Source organism: Maylandia zebra, linkage group LG14, assembly GCF_041146795.1.
Source record: "Maylandia zebra isolate NMK-2024a linkage group LG14, Mzebra_GT3a, whole genome shotgun sequence".
Taxonomy (NCBI): Eukaryota; Metazoa; Chordata; class Actinopteri; order Cichliformes; family Cichlidae; genus Maylandia; species Maylandia zebra.
In genome coordinates this window covers 2,555,541-2,574,793 of record NC_135180.1, presented here as the reverse complement: position 1 = coordinate 2,574,793, position 19,253 = coordinate 2,555,541, and the positions used below count along the sequence as shown (strand labels likewise).

The window sequence follows — 19,253 nt, the reverse complement described above, 5'->3', positions numbered from 1 at the left end:
CAAGCAAAGCAGCTATACATGTCTCAGTCCATCCCCTCTGGCCCTCTCTGTTGTGTGATAAGGCCAGCTTAGGGACACATTAGGCGAGGCAGGGCGTTAAGATCAAATGGGATTGTGGAGGATTTCCAGGAACACAGGGCTGTGGCTTTGGTGCTGGGAATCCTCTTCGTTTACCCCCCTGAGAGGAAGCCAAGCAAAGTACAGTATTCATCTCTAGTATTCAGACCGCACGCCAAAGCATGCACCACCACGCCTCTGTCCAGCCTGTCATCCAGAGCAGAAGCAAGTCAACAGAAAACAAACTGCGGGCTCCCTCATCAAAGTTTGGTTTAGGCACCAAAAAACACTTGGTTGAGGTTAGAGAACCTTCATAATACAGTGTACTCAATCAGAACCACTTGTCAGCTAGTCATATAACTTTGGAAACCCCCGTCCCCTGACATGTTGCTTTCAGAAACCAAAAGTCCAACAATCACCCCCACTTCAAGCGGCGATTGGCCCGCTGTGTGGAGGTGAGAAGGGAGCCAGAGTTTGAACTTCACTCTGCATTTTATTTCTGTTCTTTTTTATTGCATATATGCACAAAAATAATACACAGGAATAATGCTGTGTTTAGGCTGATTTGATCCAAATTTAGGAGCACACATATCCCCAACAATGAATATAGGATTACATTCCTACCTGAGAAAAACGTCTTGAAAAGAGAGCTCTGTCAGGGGTCTCAACAACTATGACATTTGGTTCAAACAGAAATGTGAAAAGTTGTTTTTTCCATTTACTGAAAAACATGCTCATTTTTCTTCTTTATTTATTCTCTTCTGGGGTTCCCGTAGTGGATCACTAGTGTCCTCTTTTGTCACATTCACCCTGTCCATGTCCTCTCTGATCCATAAACGTAATCAGTGGTCTTCCTCTTTTTCCTCCTACCTGGCACCTCTGGCTTTAACGTTCCTTTTTCAACTATATCCACTAGTCTTCATCTACACCTGTGGAAACCATCTAAGCCTTCCCTCTATAACCTTGTCTTCAAACCACACAACTCGACCTGTACCTGTTGCCTGAGCTGTGTTATTCATTTCTGTTCCGGTCCATCCTGGTCACTCCCAACAAAAATCTTGACATATTCAACTCTGCCGTGTGGTCTTAATCAATTATAGATTATAGATTTCTTTTATTTCAGGATTCTTTAAATAGATGTTTTCTATAAGCTTTAGGACCATTTGCAGAGGAATGGTTTACCTGAAGAGTTTCAGTCAGGATTAGGAGCTCATCGCTGCGCTAGTGAATGTTACTAATCATCTTTTTATGGCCTCAGACAGTGGACTCCTCTTTGTGCTGATTCATCTAGACTTCAGTACCACTGATCACAACACTTTATTACAGACACTATAATACACAGTCTATGTTAAAGGAAATGTGCACACTAACTTGAATCTTCCTCAAGCACAAAAGTTGAATCCCTAGAAAACTACGCATAAATGTATGTGAATGTATGAAGCTAAACGACGCGTGTGGGATACTTCCAAAAGAAGTGAGTTAAATGCACTGCCATTAACAAAGCTTTTCATCTAATATGGATTACTTAAGTAATAACAACATGCAAGTACAAGCTAGACGATTAGCTCATATTAGGGTATAACATTTGCTACAAAGTGAAACATCAATTGAAAAAAATTAGAGCCTGGTCACAGTGGCACATCATACGGCCACGTACTGGATCATCCAGTGAAAAGTCCACATTCGTGGTAGCTTACTTTGACTTTAACAGGAACACAATATTTCTGCTGTTTGCTGTGTAATCAACCTACCAAAGGTTACAGTTACTGTCACTGTAACAACATTCCAAAAGTGTAACATTGTGTCTAATAGTGATCTAAACAGCTGTGCAATGTGCTGCTATCTGATAGGCCTTTCAGACTTATATATCTTCTACTCAAATTGGCTTTCCTGGATCCTATTTCACTTTTTTTTCTTACTGCAGCCCTAAACAGTTTGCTTGCACCAATCCAGCCCTTTGTGTTGTTTTAATACAGAGCTGTTTTCTGTCTGAGTGCCTACTAAATGCCACAGTTTTTCATTTCGGGCTTTTGAATAAATGACCACTGCCTCTTTTTCATTTCTTATGGGGACCTATTGTGGCATCATAGAACACTATGCTGTATTTCTACCCAGTTATGGAGGTTGGAGGAGGGGGTGGATTGTGTATGAGTAAGTCAGTTTTGTAAATAACACTAAGGGTATTTATTTGTGCTGCATTGCATCTCCAGTAAACAGTGGATAACACTAGTTTATATTTGGATTGGACTACTTCCCAGAAAAAATATTAGAATCAAGGCGAAAGAATGACGGCGAGGAAGGAAGTGAACAAATTCTGTGTGATTGATAAAGGCCTGGGACCCTTTCACACACAGTCTGTAACACACAAATGACTGGGCATGCACACACACTTATAGTCACATACACTTACACACACAGGCGGTGACACACACAAACCCTGTAATTGAATATCGTGCAGAAAGCAAACATTCTCCTGTAAACATATCATCTGTCACCTCTACAGCTTAATCCATATTCTTTATGCCAAATGGAGAAACACACCCGCACACACACAACCCTGCAGCCTGTCAAACAAACAAATGAGGCTGGAGCCCCTGTGAAAGTCATCACCATGACCATCCCAGCTTCATCATCACGTTAGCCTGCTCCATTACACAGCAACACGATCCAGCCTGAAATCAATTAGCTGGCCATGCTAGCACTGTGAAGTGTACACTCCCCAATCTTTGTTTTGGTTTGATGGAAAACAATGTCTAGCGCCCAGAAGGGAATTTTAGTTGTGTGGGCGCCACGTCTCTGACCAGATGAAAGATGCTTTGTACTGGCTCTGCGATGACGCTGAGTGAGGCAAAATGATGACTTTGGTTGTTTGTTTATCTGCAGTGTAGTTTCAAGAACTGATAAAACATTTCTAATAATGTTTCTTTTTTGTTTTAAATCACAAAAATGATGTCAGTACGATAGAGCGTCATTTCAATCGACCTAATATCTGCTCAGATTTTAATGATGTGCTATCATGCAGATCATTAGTTAATTAGTGAATTAGACAAGTAAAATGTCATTTAGACTAAAGACAATGAAGTAAAGTTTCAGCACACAATATGGGCACTATAACCAACCAACCAACCAGAGTAGCAATCAGGTGTGTTCACTTACATCTTCAACGAGTCCCTGGCGAAGTCTGTGGTCCCCACATGCTTCAAAAGATCCACCATCATCCCTGTGCCCAAGAACAGCAAACCCTCATCCCTGAACGATTACCGGCCAGTTGCACTGACCTCAGTAGTAATGAAGGTGTTTGAGAGGCTGCTGAAGAACATCATCTCCTCCTCCATCCCAGACACCACAGATCCGCTGCAGTTCGCCTACAGATCCAACAGATCCACAGAGGATGCCATCGCCCACGTCCTACACACCACTCTCAGCCATGTGGACAAGAAACAGGGTAACTATGTGCGAATGCTGTTTGTTGATTACAGTTCAGCGTTTAACACAATAGTGCCCTGCAGACTGTTCACAAAGCTGAGGGATCTGGGACTCAACAGCCGTCTGTGTGCATGGGTGTTGGACTTCCTCACTGGCAGAACTCAGGTGGTGAGGGTGGGCAGGTGCTTCTCCAACAGCATCACCATCAACACAGGAGCACCTCAGGGATGTGTCCTCTCGCCACTGCTCTACTCCCTCTACACTTCAGACTGTGTGGCCACCCACGGCTCCAACACCATTGTGAAGTTTGCTGACGACACAGTGGTGTTGGGTGCCATCTCCAACAACGATGAGGCGGCCTACATGGATGAAGTGAAGAATCTGGCATCGTGGTGCCAGGACAACCACCTCCAGCTGAACGTCAGCAAGACCAAGGAGCTGGTGGTGGACTTCAGAAGGGGTCAGCACAGAGACTACAAGCCCATCATCATCAATGGAGCTCCAGTGGAGAGGGTGCAGTCCTTCAAGTATCTTGGTGTCCACATCTCCTCAGACCTGACATGGGCTGCCCACATTCAGGTCCAGACCAAAAAGGCTAGGCAGCGCCTGTACCACCTACGACAACTGAGGAAGTTCAGGGTCTCTCCAAAGATCCTCAGGATTTTCTATACAGGCGCTGTGGAGAGCATCCTCACACAGAACATGACATCGTGGTTTGGGAACAGCTGTGTGAAGGACCAAAAAGCTCTCCAGAGAGTGATCCGTACAGCAGAACGCTGCTGCAGGATTGCTCTCCCCCCGCTTCAGGACACCTACACCAGGAGATGCCGGACTAGAGCAGCGCAGATACTGAAGGACCCGTCCCATCCTGGCAACAAACTGTTCCAACTTCTGCAATCTGGTAGAAGGTTCCGCATCTTCCGGGCAAGGACAGAGAGACTCAAGAGGAGCTTCTATCCCCAAGCCATCCGTGCCCTAAACACACACACCCGCCCGCTCACATCATCTATAATTGACTGAGACAGGACTCTCTTCCAGACACTAAACCAAGGCACAATGTACATTTCAATTCCTTTAATTTTAAATATGTTTATATTGTCTATCCTGTAAAATAGTCAGATGTCTATTCATATTAATGTACAGAATTCACCTGCTTGCTGCTACTGCTGCCCGAGGGCCGGTGTCCTGCAGGTTTTAGATCTCACCTTGGGTCAACACACCTGAATCACATGATTAGTTCGTTACCAGGCCTCTGGAGAACTGCAGGAGCTAATTTAGCCATTTAAATCAGCTGTGTTAGTTCAAGGACACATCTAAAACCTGCAGGGACACCGGCCTTCGAGGCCTGGAGTTGCCCACCCCTGTGTTAATGGTCTTTTGCCAGATTTGATTGCAGACTTTTTATTTTAATAGACAAATTAAGCATGGCATGCCAATAGTTCCACAGCATAGAGCTCTCATTTTTTCATCAGAATTAAATATTTTACAATAATCACCATTTGTTTTACTTATAACTCAGCATTAGTTAAGTTTGGCATGTTAATCGCCAACTTAATTTTGCTGATTTTTGAGAGAACATAACGGTGCACACTTTTAATCCTTAATTGAATTAAATTCAGGTACTTTACACTATTAGAAAGAAAACCCCAGAAAAACTCCCTTTAAACAGAAAGAAATTTGTGGTACAGGCTCAGGACGTGGGCAGCCAACAAATAATACTTCCTTTAGGCTGATTTATATTCGCTATGTTGCTGCCAAATTAAGCTACTGCTTTCTTCTTTCAAGAATAAGAAAATGAACATTTTAATTAAACTAATGTATTGGAAACAAAACAAAACAAAAAACAAAATGAAGGTTTCAGAGTGAACTGATCAAAACTCTGGACTGAAGTCTGAGATGCTGTGGCATCACCTTAACCCTGTATTTACCAAGGACCTGTTGACCCGTCGATTTTACAAGCATTTTGTAATTTACCCTAACTCCATTACTATTTGTGCTAGAGACAAAATTCAGATGGTTTCAGAAGGAAGAGAAGTTGCGCTTTTTTATTAGTCCTTTATTTATCCAGGTAAAAAATCTCATTGAGATTAAAAATCTCATTTCCAAGACAGACCTGGCTTTAAACCGATTTGGTGTATCATAGGCAAGGCACGGCACTCACAAGGCACTTCTGTCTGAACATGCACAGGTGCGCTTCACATTATCATAATCCTCATTTTGGGCTAGAAAGAAAATTCAAAGGGTTCCTAAAAGATGAGAACTTTGTCTAATATTAACATTTTCTTAATGATATGAAACATAGAAGTGTGGTAAATATAAAAAAAAAATCAGGACAAATACTTTTTCACTACACTGTGTGTACTGTTTCATGTAGAAGCAGAAGTTTACCCGTACCCTTTCCATGAAGTGAAATGTTGTGTTTTACATTTTCTTATTAAATTTTGCACCTCTTCAAGGACATAAAATGAATAACAACATATGCCAAGGAAAAGCATGATTGATTGTGACACAGTTAGGACGACACTGACATCTTAGAATTGGAACTCGGCAGCATGGCGGTTGAATAATCACAGGAAGGAAACAACACTCGGAAAGACGTGTCACAGCAGCAGCGATACAATTCAGAATTCTTGCTCAAATCTTCCGAGGATGGACGATTGAGGCTGCATCAAGACATTTTACTCAGGCAACCTTAATTTTACTACTCGTTTCACCTCCACGCCATCTTTTCCTGCAACAATCATCAGCGCAGCAGAACCTTTAAAAGACCTAGGCACAAGCCATGCAGCATGACCGACTGCCTGCCCGATTTGGACACAAAGCTCTTTCCAACAGGTTGGCAAAAAAGAAAGCAGTGCTATTTTTACTCTATATGTGCCAAACAAGCATGTCAGTACAGTAAGTCCCCTAATCACAGTCAGCTGTTCTCTATCAGCACAATTATTTTCCTCTTCCTTGGCTCTTTAAATCTGCAGTAGGCGTGAGTCAGAAATATACTCCAAATTTTATCTGCCACATAAATCTATTTCATGTCCCACTTGAGCGTTCGTGTTTCTGTTTGTGCGAGTCGCACATAAACATCTGACTGTTTGCCGCTGCTTCCTGTTTGTGGCCTCATATTTGAACCCTGAAAAGATTTGTTTCGTACTTGTCATTGTCTTGTGCCACATGTTCTCAAAATCAGACTTTGTTTCACCAATGCAAAGGCATATTTTTGGAAGTTTCTAACTATAATTCTGATTGGCTGTCTAAACAGTATCTGTGATCTCTTGAACTGTAACTGTAACTATCCTCATAATCTGGTTTTGGGTTTAAAAGTACCCTACAATAAATATGGCACTGCATGCTGTACAAACATTTCAGTCGTTTGGGTCTCAGGCTGACATTTGACAGAAATCTGCAACAAACGTTATTATTACAACTTTTGATCAGTTGTAGGTCAGACTTGGGCTTCAAGGAAACCTCTGTTTGGTCGCATGTGAACATGGGAGGAGATGATGCCAAGAAGGACACCATAGATTACTTAAAACCTCATACTGAGCAAAGAAGTGGCGTCTAATTTGGAACACCTCAAATTAACTTAGTGGGTGGTAGTGTGTGCATGTGTGTGTGCATGTGTGTGTGCGAGAGAGAACGAGAGAGAGTGTGTGTGTGCATGTGTGTGTGCGAGAGAGAACGAGAGAGAGTGTGTGTGTGCATGTGTGTGTGCGAGAGAGAACGAGATAGTGTGTGTGTGTGTCGGGTATTCAGTGGACTCAATTAACTACACACAGGTTAATGCATCCTCACGTCTGAATACTGTATGTTTTCGTATATACGTGTGTGTGTGTGTGTGTGTGTGTGTGTGTGTGTGTGTGTGTGTGTGTGTAGCAGTGAGTAAAGTGCCTTAAGGCAGACCGTGGTATTGATGGAGATTACTAACACTTAGCTGACACCACTGAGACTGCAAAGGGAGTAAAAGGGAGTAAATGATTTAGAAGCACTGGCCTTAATGTAATGAAAGAAAGACCCTGCCTGTCAAGAACACACGCACGCACTCCCATATTACCTACCTATGGGTGGGTGCTAATCCTGTGAGCTTACATCTCCATTAACACTAACCCTGCACCACAAACCTACTCTGCCAGCTAGCTAGCACTTTGTGTCTCCCCGAGGATATCAGTGACCCTCTCTCAGTCTTTCTCTGGTAGGCGCACAGACACACAGCCCAAAGGGATGTCAGTATGTGTTCACAGCATAGTCATCCCAGAATGTATGGGTGATAGTTTATGAAAAGTGGGTTTTGGCCAAGTTAAAGCCATAGAATGTAAATGATGCTGTATTTGGGTATAAATTAATGTTTTAATTTGCAGCAGCCCTGTTTCAAAAAATCCAATTACAACTCAGTTCAGCAATAAAAACATAATGTTGATCATATAAAGAAAACAGTCTGTATCAAACTTGTTAAATGTTTTCTGATAATGGGCTAGTTTGTCCAGTTACTTTTGACAGCTAAAATAGGTGACTGGATGAATGGCTTTACCAGTTAATCCAAGGCATGGGGCACCTTTGTTAAACCTTTGCATTCAAGCTGTGTTTCAGTCAGTTTGTGTGCATGAAATGTCTTTTCAGTATCAAATCCAGGCTATTTCCAAAATTGTACTATGGAGTCAGTAGAAAATGAGATTTGAGTAAAATTAATCAAATTTTGTTTGATTCGTTCCTTTTTTGTCACCAGTTTGTGCAGCAATTAAGAGAAAGTGAAGATAAAACCTCCCAATGAAATGTGCTCCAAAATCATACCTGCTGTTGTAAATGACCATCGTTTGAAGTGACACTTCTGACCCAGTCTCACCAGATACTGGCTGTCCTAAGACAAAAACAGGATTTGCTGCATAGCCGTGGTATTGAATAACATTAGATTCTAGACATGTGCCTCATAAATATATAACTGAACGTACATCCCAGCAGAGCTGATTTATGATCTGTTTGTAGGTAACAGACTGTGTGTGTTTTCCCAGTGTCTGAATTCTCAGTACCACCACTGAATCTCACACACACACTCACACTGTTACATATTATACAGCACCATAATAAAGGAATTAGTTCAACCAGCCCCCTTGCAGTAAAGCCTAATTGAATTAGCGCTAACTAGGCATTAGGCCCTTTACTGCACAGGTAACCCAGAAACAGTGGCATGAGCACTCAGGACATTATACATTTGTGTGTGTGTTTGCATGTCTGTGCGTGTACGTGTGACTGGAGTTCAACCATGTGAGACTCACTTAAGCTTCATAACCTTTAAATGAGGACACGTTTTCAGTATTGTTTCTCCTTTAAAGGGCGAGTTCATTTGTAAACTGGGTTCACAGTTAAAGATGTTTTTGGTGCCTGACACAAAGGGTGGAAAAGCCACCAGATTAGATTTACTGCAAAGTGCGATGGCTTGCAAATAAGAATCATTTACAACAAGACAATTAGGTTAAGATATAGATTACTATTCTCATTTCTTTACATAGCACCCGCAGTAGTAAAAACATTGGTAATAGATATGACCGGCTATAGGGCTGCTCTGCTCTGATTGGTTATTGTCATCCAGCCATAGCAATTCTTTTACTCTGAGCCTTTTTTCCATACCTGCACAATTTAATCTGAAAACAACAGACAGTTTATTTATTTTGTTTTATTTTTCTTTCCCTTTTTTACTTTAGTGAAACTAAAAACAGGATTAGTTTTGTTATGTGATTTCCATTTAGATCAGGAGTCTCAAACTTAAATGAGCTGTGGGCCATTGCTGTGGCCATCTCACCGGAGGCCCACTTTAGTTTTCAAGTAGTACAAAACAAACAAAAAAACACCCACAAATATTTACCAAAATGCCGTGTTTTGTTTGTTTGTTTTAGATTTGAACTATTGTATAAGAAGACAAAACTGCGAACGCAGATTTAAACTAACTGAAGCCTTTCATCGAACGACCAAATAAACACACTGGTCCTCTCCTTCTGTCCTCACACGTGGCGGCGCGTCTGTTATCATTTTGTTCATATTTAACCAAATCAAACTGCAGACATTATTGTTTATTTGTGACTCTGTCAGTGAACTAACACAGCCGATCCCTCAGCATGTTTGTGCTCTCTGCTCATATCGTCTCCATATTCAATCATTTTTGGCTTTTTAAAGAACTTATTTTAACATAACTCTGGACAACAAACAAAAAAAGTCACTTCAAGGGACAAACTGCATTATATTTCTTCACGTCAATGTATGGGCCGCAAGTAGGGGTGACGCGGGCTGCAAGTGGCCCCTGGGCCGCAAGTTTGACACCCCTGATTTAGATAGGTAAAAAAAAAAAAAAATCCACATAAAGGGGTAGATGTGAACCTTCCCCTACCCTAAACTGATAACTGGAGACTTGGTGGACATTAAAAGCTTAAAATGAATTTGTTTTTGTTTTGCTGCATCTAATCTCAGTAAACATCCTCAGTTTGACGGTCTACAGTAATATTTTAAAGCACTCATTCTGGCGTATCTCTTTGAGAGGTGACTGTGACGTGCACGCATGCTGTTGCAGCATGATTAAATCTTTAAGTAAAGTAGCACTGACTGGAGGGATAAGTAGGGCCAGTATGTGAGGGCTAACAGCTGGGTGGAGAGTGGCTTTTAATCCTGCTGGGTTTAACATCATGAGTGAACAACAACAATCTTCCTCCAGCCACTGAATCATCTTTTCATTTCCAAAGATTTACAGGCAGAAATTAAAAAATGGAGGTCAGAGGTCAATAAAAACATGCTGATGCTTGTGCTGCTTATAAAAACACAGTGAAAAGATAAAGTTGTATTAATTAAATTTGCATTTAAAATAAAGACGGTATGCACAGTATTACTTCATTAAAACAACAAAGTTAGAACTCTGCCAGTGTTTGCACAGATCAGGATGAAAGTGCGCAAAAGTATAGACAGTTTTGCTTTTTTAGCACAAATTAGTCAATAAGTATCATTTAGGGGTGAAAGTTAAGAAATTCTTCATTGTCAACGAGAAACATGAGAGCTAGCTAGGTAACGTGAGCTAATGTTGAGCCATTGCTTGTTTTCTTTAGTGTCAGTGACCTTAGTGATCTAGAGCAGTAGTGATAAACACACACTTTATGGAATGATTTAATCATAACTTATTTCCAACGTGAGTTCAGATCACCTAATGTGGACAGCCGAAGCCGAAAACTAAAGGAGAGAATAACTATAATATAAATGGTTTAAGATTTTCTTTCAAAAAAATGACCAGTTGCATTCCCATGTGTGCATTTAAAAAGTTTTTGAGTACAGTGATGTGGTCAGTGTGATGATGGACAAAATCCACAGTCCGTTTTGTGGAAACAATGCATTCTTAGGCTCACGTGAGGCTTTAACACGTGCATTTAGTGAAGGGAAAGGGGTCATTTTCAGAGTTACAGTCTTTTTAGCAGAAAATACAGTCTACTTTTTAGTTGACAGGGAAACAGGAAATGTTGCACTGAAATAACTGTATATTATGACGGGACAAATTTGTCTTAGCAGTAAAGCCTCATATTAGCTATAATTGAATGTTACATTTTTACACAAAGAGAGGATGAGGGAACTTTATCATTCGTAAGAAGCAGACGCAAATAGTTTTCTCCCAAAAAAGAAAAACAGGTCTGCTGATACTGTTGAAGAGATTTATACCTTCTGAGCTTCTCTGCCATCTATCATTGGTCGTTTCAGCCTAAAGCTATTGGCCTTCAAATACCGATATTGGTCAAAGCCTGCCCTGATAAACCTAAAGCTCCTCCTAACCTTCTGCCATGCTCTTATCATCCAGAAAAGCCACACCAGTCAAAACCTTTGATCTGCCTGGCTCACTTGCTATCAGGAAGCAGACGGCTATGTACTCCTGTATTGCTCCCTTCCTGATTTCTTAGTTTTTTGCGTGTTTGTCACACTTCATATAAAAAATAAAATACAACATATTTTAGTAATCTGAAAACATTTAAGTGTGACAAATTTGCAAGAACCCTAAAGTACACTGCATGTTTGTTGTGTGCGTCTGTGTGCATGTGTGGTTGAGTGTGCATATGCATCCTGAGGCCTGGCAGATCTCAGCTCCGCTGTAGGCCAGTGACAGGTGCTAATGCTGAGGCGAGAGGTTACACGAGCCTCCGTTCTCCCTGCTCTGATAACACTGAGCAAAAGCATACAATCAGACACACACACACGGCGGCTTAGCTTCCTGATAACTTCACTTCAGCAGCGGCTTGTGTGTTTATGCGTGTTGCACCGATGGATCGTTTTGCACAGATTCTCCTGAAGCTCCCCCGAGCCTTACTTTCAAACCTTTGTAAAAGCCTGTGTTTTGCAATAGAGGTGAGATGTTATTATGCTTTGCACATTGCTGGATTTGATGCTGGATAACTGGGTTGTGAGTGTGTCTTTGTAAAGGCTGAATTGAATTTTGTAGTTGTAAAGAGCTTAGTGTTGCAGAGCAAAGTGTGCCTCATTGCTTATAAAGATACAACTCACTAAAATCACCAGCTGACCATGGGATTGCCAAACGGTTACGCTTTCATTAGATCATTTTTTCCTAAGATGTTCACACAAGTCTGGTGGCTTTATGGGGTCAATGATGATAACGTGATATGAATTTTAATCTTTTGATGCACTTCTTTCAATTGAGTGTAACAAAGTGTGGCATTAGCAGGTAAACAAACAATTGATTGAATTTATTTACCCTGTCCAGAAGCTGCTTGTGTTAACATATCGGTCCTCGTTTTCATATTTACCAGTGATCTATCTATATCCATCTGTTTCTTCTGTACTTGAAGCCTGGACACACGGATTGGATGTTAATCTTTCCAAGAAAACAAAGATCTCTTCTGTCCTGGGCCCTGTGCTTCGTACGTCGCTTACTACATCCAAGATCAAATGAAACATCCAAGACCAAACCATCGCGCTAACCGTGAGCGCGCTAATCCGGTTCCCCGAACACACCTGCTGTTGACGATTAGTACAGCTGGACGCAGTAATGTGACATCACTGGGTGTCGTAAAAGGGGCTACGCATCGATAGTAGAAACATTGATCGGCAACCCGCTGATTGGTCGGCGAAAATGTCGAAGGGGCGTGCACGGTATTTTCCGGCAGCAGAGCAAGAACTCATGAGTGAGGGATTTCAGGAGTTTCAGAGTTTAATTAAAACGCAAGAGAACACTGCAAAGGCTGCAAAAGCAAGGAGAGAGGGCTGGCAGAAAATTGCTGACAAATCAAACTCGTAGGTAATTTAATAATAATAATAATAATGGATTGGGTTTATATAGCGCTTTCCAAGGCACCCAAAGCGCTTTACGATACCACTATTCATTCACTCCCACATTCACACACTGGTGGAGGCAGCTACGGTTGTAGCCAGGCTGCCATATCGCGCCATCGGCCCCTCTGGCCAACACCAGTAGGCGGTAGGGTAGATCTATCATATGACACTATATTGTCCAATATCATATGGCATTATATTATATTATAATATGTTATATTATATCCCCTTTCACATTGGAGCCACAACAGGACCCACAAGAACATGGGAACAAGTAAAAGTGGAATACAGGAGTATTCTACAGAATGGTAATATTTATCTCTTAGATTGCTTTTCGTCTCTTGGCAAGGTAATACTGGCCTGTAATACTCTGTTAGTTTGTTCATAACAGCAACCAAGAAAAGGGCAGAGCAAAAAAAAAGACAGGTGGTACCCTCACGGGAATATCGATATCTCTCAATGAGCACACTGTCGCGCTGAGCTAAAGGATCCTGTCTGTCCCGCAATATACGCTGAATTCTGAGGACTCTCCTTATCAATCTTGCACCTTCCGCAATGGGTTGGTCGCGTATACGGACAGGACATGGCTGCGACAGGCTTCCCAAATCCACCTTCGCTTTTATAGCCGTGGTCTCTCATCTTGATTACATGAAGTAATTTACAATTACTACTCTGAAATATGAATTACATCTGAAATAATCACATACATGTAATAGAATGTTAATAGTTCATTTCCCTTTTTTAGGAAATGACCTGTATGTATCTGTGTGACATCAATAAAAGGATCAAGTGCTGCATTATCTTTAGTTACATTGATGTTATTTATTTATGGTGAAACAGTGGTGGAATATCGCTGTTGCTTTCGTATGAATGACGCGGACATACCTGCGTGGCCGCGATCTAATCCTGTTTACATAAAGTAAACCTGCTCCCCAGCAGGTTTACGCTTACGGCTCTGTTGCTATGACAGCAAGTCCCGGATGGGCTTCGGGGAACCGAACGATCCAGGATCACGCGAAATCGTCAACAATCTCATCCAGCTAACTCACTTAGCGAGGTACGAAGCACAGGCCCCTGGTCTTCACTTTTTCCTTTGATCCCATCCTGTCTGTGTCTCATTGGGGTTTTCCTGATACCCACAAGACCACTAAGAAACCTCCCTGTATGTGTCCACTTGTCTAAATCAGAGTGTGTAGAAGAAGTGTGAAGCAGCATTCATCTTTTTAGATTTGTTCAGCAAATTTATTAACCCAAAGGATTTCTTTGTGTTAACTTTGAACAGACAAAGGTCAGGGGTATTTCAAGTCATGAAGCCTTTAGTGTCATGAGTTCTCTAAATTTCACGCAGATTTCTCCAAGGAGCTCATTAAAGTTTCACTTAATTTACCGAACTTATTTTATTAATCCTCTGAGGCGAATGTAATTATCTAGTGCTGAACTAGAAGAAGAATTTACAGCATGATTGTACAAAGTTCCCTGTGTTTCTTGTGTGGGGTGTTTTGAATTTTTTTTAACTCAGTAACATTTTAGATGTTTTTTTTGTCAAAAACAAAAAGATGTGCAATAACTCCTTTAAAAAATGAGATACCAATATTTATTTATACTGTAACAGTTGCTGGAATCAGGGATTGTGTAAAATGGCAGGATCTGTGTAAGCACTGATCATATGGTGTGTGTGTGTGTTACCAGTTCAACATTTGGACAGACGTTGGGTGGATGAACTGTTTTGCACTAAAGTTTGTAGAAGCTGTGATGAAGCTTGACAAAGCGATTTGTTGGAGTCTCCAAATGGCCTTAACAGATACTAAGCTCAGACCAAAATCTAACCTGCCACTACCAACACATTTCTTATGTATGTGACTGATTCAAAGCTCAAAGTTCACTTTCTACCTGTTAAAATAAATATCAGTCTCGTTCAGTTTTTTTAGGTAATTTTGGTCCTCTGTAGCTCGAAAGGACAGTTGAAAAACTGCAAAACTGAATAGATCTTCATGTCTTTTAAATCCTGTTTGAGGGGCAGTACAGCTGGAGTTCATGTTGTCATTTATAGCCATCTCTACTCATTTCTGTAGTGCTCTTTGTAGGGTAGTCTTAAATTATTTTCCCACCTCATTGTGGCTTTACAAAATCCTTAGTTCAGCTTTTAAAAAAAAAACCAAATACAGGATTTATCCATAGAGAACATTTTCTGTTCTGAGGTGCGAACATGCTTTTTGATTCTGTAAATCTCTGAGATTGCCTCACTTTTGGAGGGAGCCCCAAGTGGCCATTAGAGGAACTGCAGTGACACTTTTACGTGAACTTGATTTTTCAGCCCTTGAAGTTGCTGCGTTTCTGGTCTTTATGCTGAGTATCCAAGTTCATCCTCTAGATGCACTTTTTGTTTAATCCCTGAATGTTTCACTACTCGAATGTTCATTTCACCACTCGCACACGATTTTGAACCAGCAAACAGTCACAATGATAATATGAAGCTAGTTAGACTCAGTGATTTTTTCGCACTCCTGTCTGTAACATATTTCTGGGCATCAAGAACGAGAGAGATGCGGATATGCAGCACTGATGATGATGATAAGCTGACTTTGAAGCCAGGAGGTCATGTGTTTGTTTTGTTCGTTAGCGTGATGAGTCGCCGGAGCACCTTACCAACACCACTGCTAAATCTTCCCTTATCACCTCTGCTTGCAGGCATAATGACCCAGTCAAATGAACACACTAATAGAATAAAACAGTTGTTTGACTGCCTGCATGCCTGCTTGCTTGGCTGCCTGCGTTGTCACACACACACACACACACACACACACACACACACACACACACACACACACACACACACACACACACACAGAGCAAGTTGCAGACTCTCTGGCTCCAAACTGCAAGATCTCTCTGATTGCAGAAAATACAACAGACAGAAAGGAGAAAGATTAAGATGCAGCACCGGCCTGTGTGGATTTGGTTTGACAGGCATGAAGATTGTGTTGTACTTACAAGTTTCTGTGTGTGTGACTCAAAAGCAGCTGATCTACAGGGTTAACACAGATTCATTTACGTTGGCTGTAGGACGGACATGTGAGTGATATATCTGAAAATGGCAACATGTTTTAATATTTTCATTTGCAGTAGAGCTGCAGTATTTTCATGATTAGATTTTGTTTTTAAAATGTATATATTAAAGGAGAAAAGATAATATAATACACAGATTTGACACAACGAAGCATTCGTACATAATTATACTGAAAGAACAAAGGTAGATTGTGCTTTAAATTGGCTTGTATGTTTCCCTAATCCCAAATATTGTGCATCTGCTGATGCAAGTCTGATTAAATGTTTCTTTTTATGACATCTTATTACATTACAGAAATAAATACAGCTTTAAAATGTCACGATGGGGCCGGATCCCCATTGTGCTTATCAGCTCAGGACATCTCCAAATTACATTACACAACTGGCACAGCTGTTATTGTTCTATCTTCTAATCTATTTGGTAATCAAGCGAATCTTAACTCCGCGTTTGTCTGCGCGTTTGTTTGCAGGGCCATTTGATGGACGTGGCGTAACCCTGCTGGAGGTATGCGGGAGCTGGCCAGAGAGCTTTGGCGTGCCACGGCACAATGTTGGCTCAGCAGATGCGAGCGACGAAGGCCTGCGAGAGAGACTGGCTGACGCCATGTCCGAGTCCCCCTCTAGGGATATCGTAGGCTCTGCCACAGGTAAGCGAAGGATGAACAACACACGAAAACACAGCTGCACACACAGGATCGTGTATCAGCATTAATTCGTTTTCTGTTTTCTGTTTAATTGTCACCTTAGGTTAAATGTTGCCACAAGAACAATGTGTTACTGCGGTCCATTTAACATAAACGGGAATTATTTATATTGTTTGAAAATAAAAAGGTAAAAATCAGAATAAAAGCAGGATTATGACATTTAGTGTGCCTACCAGTCAGAACAGCTGAGGAAGTGATGCTTGAATAGCTGGAAGCAGTTATCCTCATCATGTCTGACTAACACTAAGAAAAGTTCAGTGTTTTAAGTGTGTCCTAAAACACTAAGATCCCATCTCAAATAGTCATTTTCCTGTTTCTGTAGGTTTTTTAGTGTTATTTTGTATCTTGTTAGCAGAATGTAAAATAGACTTTCTTAGAATTTTTCTAAAAATCAGCAGTCTGAGTTTAAAACAGTCAAAATCCAGTAAACACACTGTGATGAGCAGGCAGAAATTGACATATTTCTTATCACTGAAACACATCGTTGTGAGTTACTGAGATTCTTTATGATTCTGAGCATTGCAATTTTACGTGATTTTGTAGAAATCCATATTTGCATGCACCAAAAATGATCATCTGGGTGTTTTCCTTTCTTTTGTTTTGCTCATAGGTATTTACCTCATTAGAGATGTTTTCAGTGCAGCTAAGTGTTTGTTATGTAGCCTGACTTCCAGCATACAGTGCTTCTCAGGTGAAGGTCCAGAAATTGATTACCTCAAAGCTTGTAGGATGTTCTGCTCGTCTGAATGTGTGTACGAGGTTAGGGCATATCAGCACATGACCAGCTTTAGTTTGTGGCTTCCTGTGTGTGTGTGTGTGTGTGTGTGTGTGTGTGTGTGCGTGTGCGCAGCAGACATGCTGTTGGCCCTGACAGTCCAAATGGTTAACTCATTTAGGAAGCGACAGCGTGCTCAACCCCCCCCCCCCCCAACCCCCCCCCCCCTTTAAGTGAACAAGAGCTCCTTTGACTTAAATGTGTGTGGGGGGGAGGGGGTGCAGAGGGTTTTGGGGTAAGGGAGTGCGATGGTCACAAGGCCCTAATGGATTTAGCATCGACTATCAACCCCCAGCCCACCCCACCCCTCCCAAACATCCCTGGCCATATCCAACCAAGTCCACCCCCGTCCTCCCACTCCGTTCAGACTTAACCTCATTTGTAGCGTCTCTCTCTCTCTCTCTTCTCATCACTCTTTTTTACCGACCCCACCTCCACTACCACCACTCTCCCCCATCTCCCTCTCTGAGTCTCTTCATTAGATTAGATGCCGGAGACTCGTGGACACTACTAGTCAGTCGCTTCGTGTTCCCCCTGGTATTCTCTCCCGACCACCTCTGTTCCCCTCCACTCCCCCTAATGCAACACAAAATTCATTACTGATCACATTACATCAAAATACGCCCGCGACGTATACACACACTCTCCCTTTCCTGCGCCTTCGGCCACGATGAAGACATCATCCACAGGGAATGCGATGGACTTGCTGGTTCCTCCATCCATCCATTCATAGAGACGGAGAGGCTTCAGACTCTGTAGGCTAATCTAATAGCGCAGCACTTCTACATTGTAACATATGGGAAATGTTCTTGTTTGTACTATACGGAGGAGAGAGCCCGGGATGGCCACAAGTTGTGGTTTCCCAGGGAAGAAAAAGGAACCTGGCTCTGACGATGCCATCCATCTTGGTTAGTGTGCAGTGTGTTTGATAACCTGTTTATTGAACAAGTGGTCGGTATTGACACAAGCTATACATGAAAAGCTTAAAGGAACAGTTCACCATTTTTTTAATGAGCACTTTTTATTGAAACTCTTGTACTGAAAAAGATATATTTGTTCCTTTGAAATCTGCCCTGTCACTGACTCTGAAAGCTCATTATGACCTTTTCTATGCCACGCCCACACTGTCGTTACAGGCATTTATATACCAATGTGAAAAGCAACCAGAATTGTAACTAAAATGTAATTTTAGAATGTAAATTCTTTTAATTGTTTCCATTGTTTAAAGTAACTCATGAATATTGTCTAATGTTCTTTTGTTGGGAAAGTTCACAATAATCAGACAAGAAGGTGAATTTAGTTTTATTTTGCCTGTACAGACTGTAGAAGTCAGATTCCATATCAGCTGCATGAATATTATTCCCGAGTATAATTTAAAACAAAACAAACAGCAGGTATACTCACCTATATGTGTGCCTGACACCAGAACTTCTCAATGATCATATATTAATTCGAGACGAGCTCACTATAGTGAGACCACCAGGTCTGCCTTTCTTCATTCTTTGTGATATTGTTTCAAGAAATGTTAAAAAGCGCTCTTAGCCCTGATTTAGAAGATCTGAGTCCTGTGCCTGTCCATGTCTATTGTGTGTCTATAGTGTGTGTGGGGGGGTGCACGTGCATGTGTGTCAGTCTGAGGGTTAGATGAGCAGCAGCAGATGGTATCTTGCACAGAGAATCCATTTACTTGGGACCTGTGGCCCCAGTGCTTAGACACCGAGTGGCTAACATAGACCTTGAACATGAGTGCAAACACACTCTCACCTCACCTGCACGTGTGGCACATGTTTCTGCACAATTGCTGAGTGAAATTTTTACAAACTTTTCTATCCTGTATGCACAACCAGTCAACACATTATGTGTTATTATTTATGCTTCCCACTGATATTTATTACACTTTTGTTCCCGTCTTTGAAAACTGTTTGCTC

At 41.5% G+C, this 19,253-nt stretch overlaps 1 protein-coding gene across 2 annotated transcripts in view; it reads left to right on the top strand.

Annotated features, from left to right (window-relative positions):
- Positions 1–19,253, top strand: part of bcas3 (BCAS3 microtubule associated cell migration factor) — a 314,780-nt gene that overhangs the window by 269,059 nt on the left and 26,468 nt on the right. For both annotated transcript variants that reach the window (XM_014407735.4, XM_014407734.4), the window contains one exon: positions 16,317–16,493. In XM_014407735.4, coding sequence (XP_014263221.1) covers positions 16,317–16,493 — 177 coding nt within the window. The remainder of the gene's footprint in view (positions 1–16,316; positions 16,494–19,253) is intronic.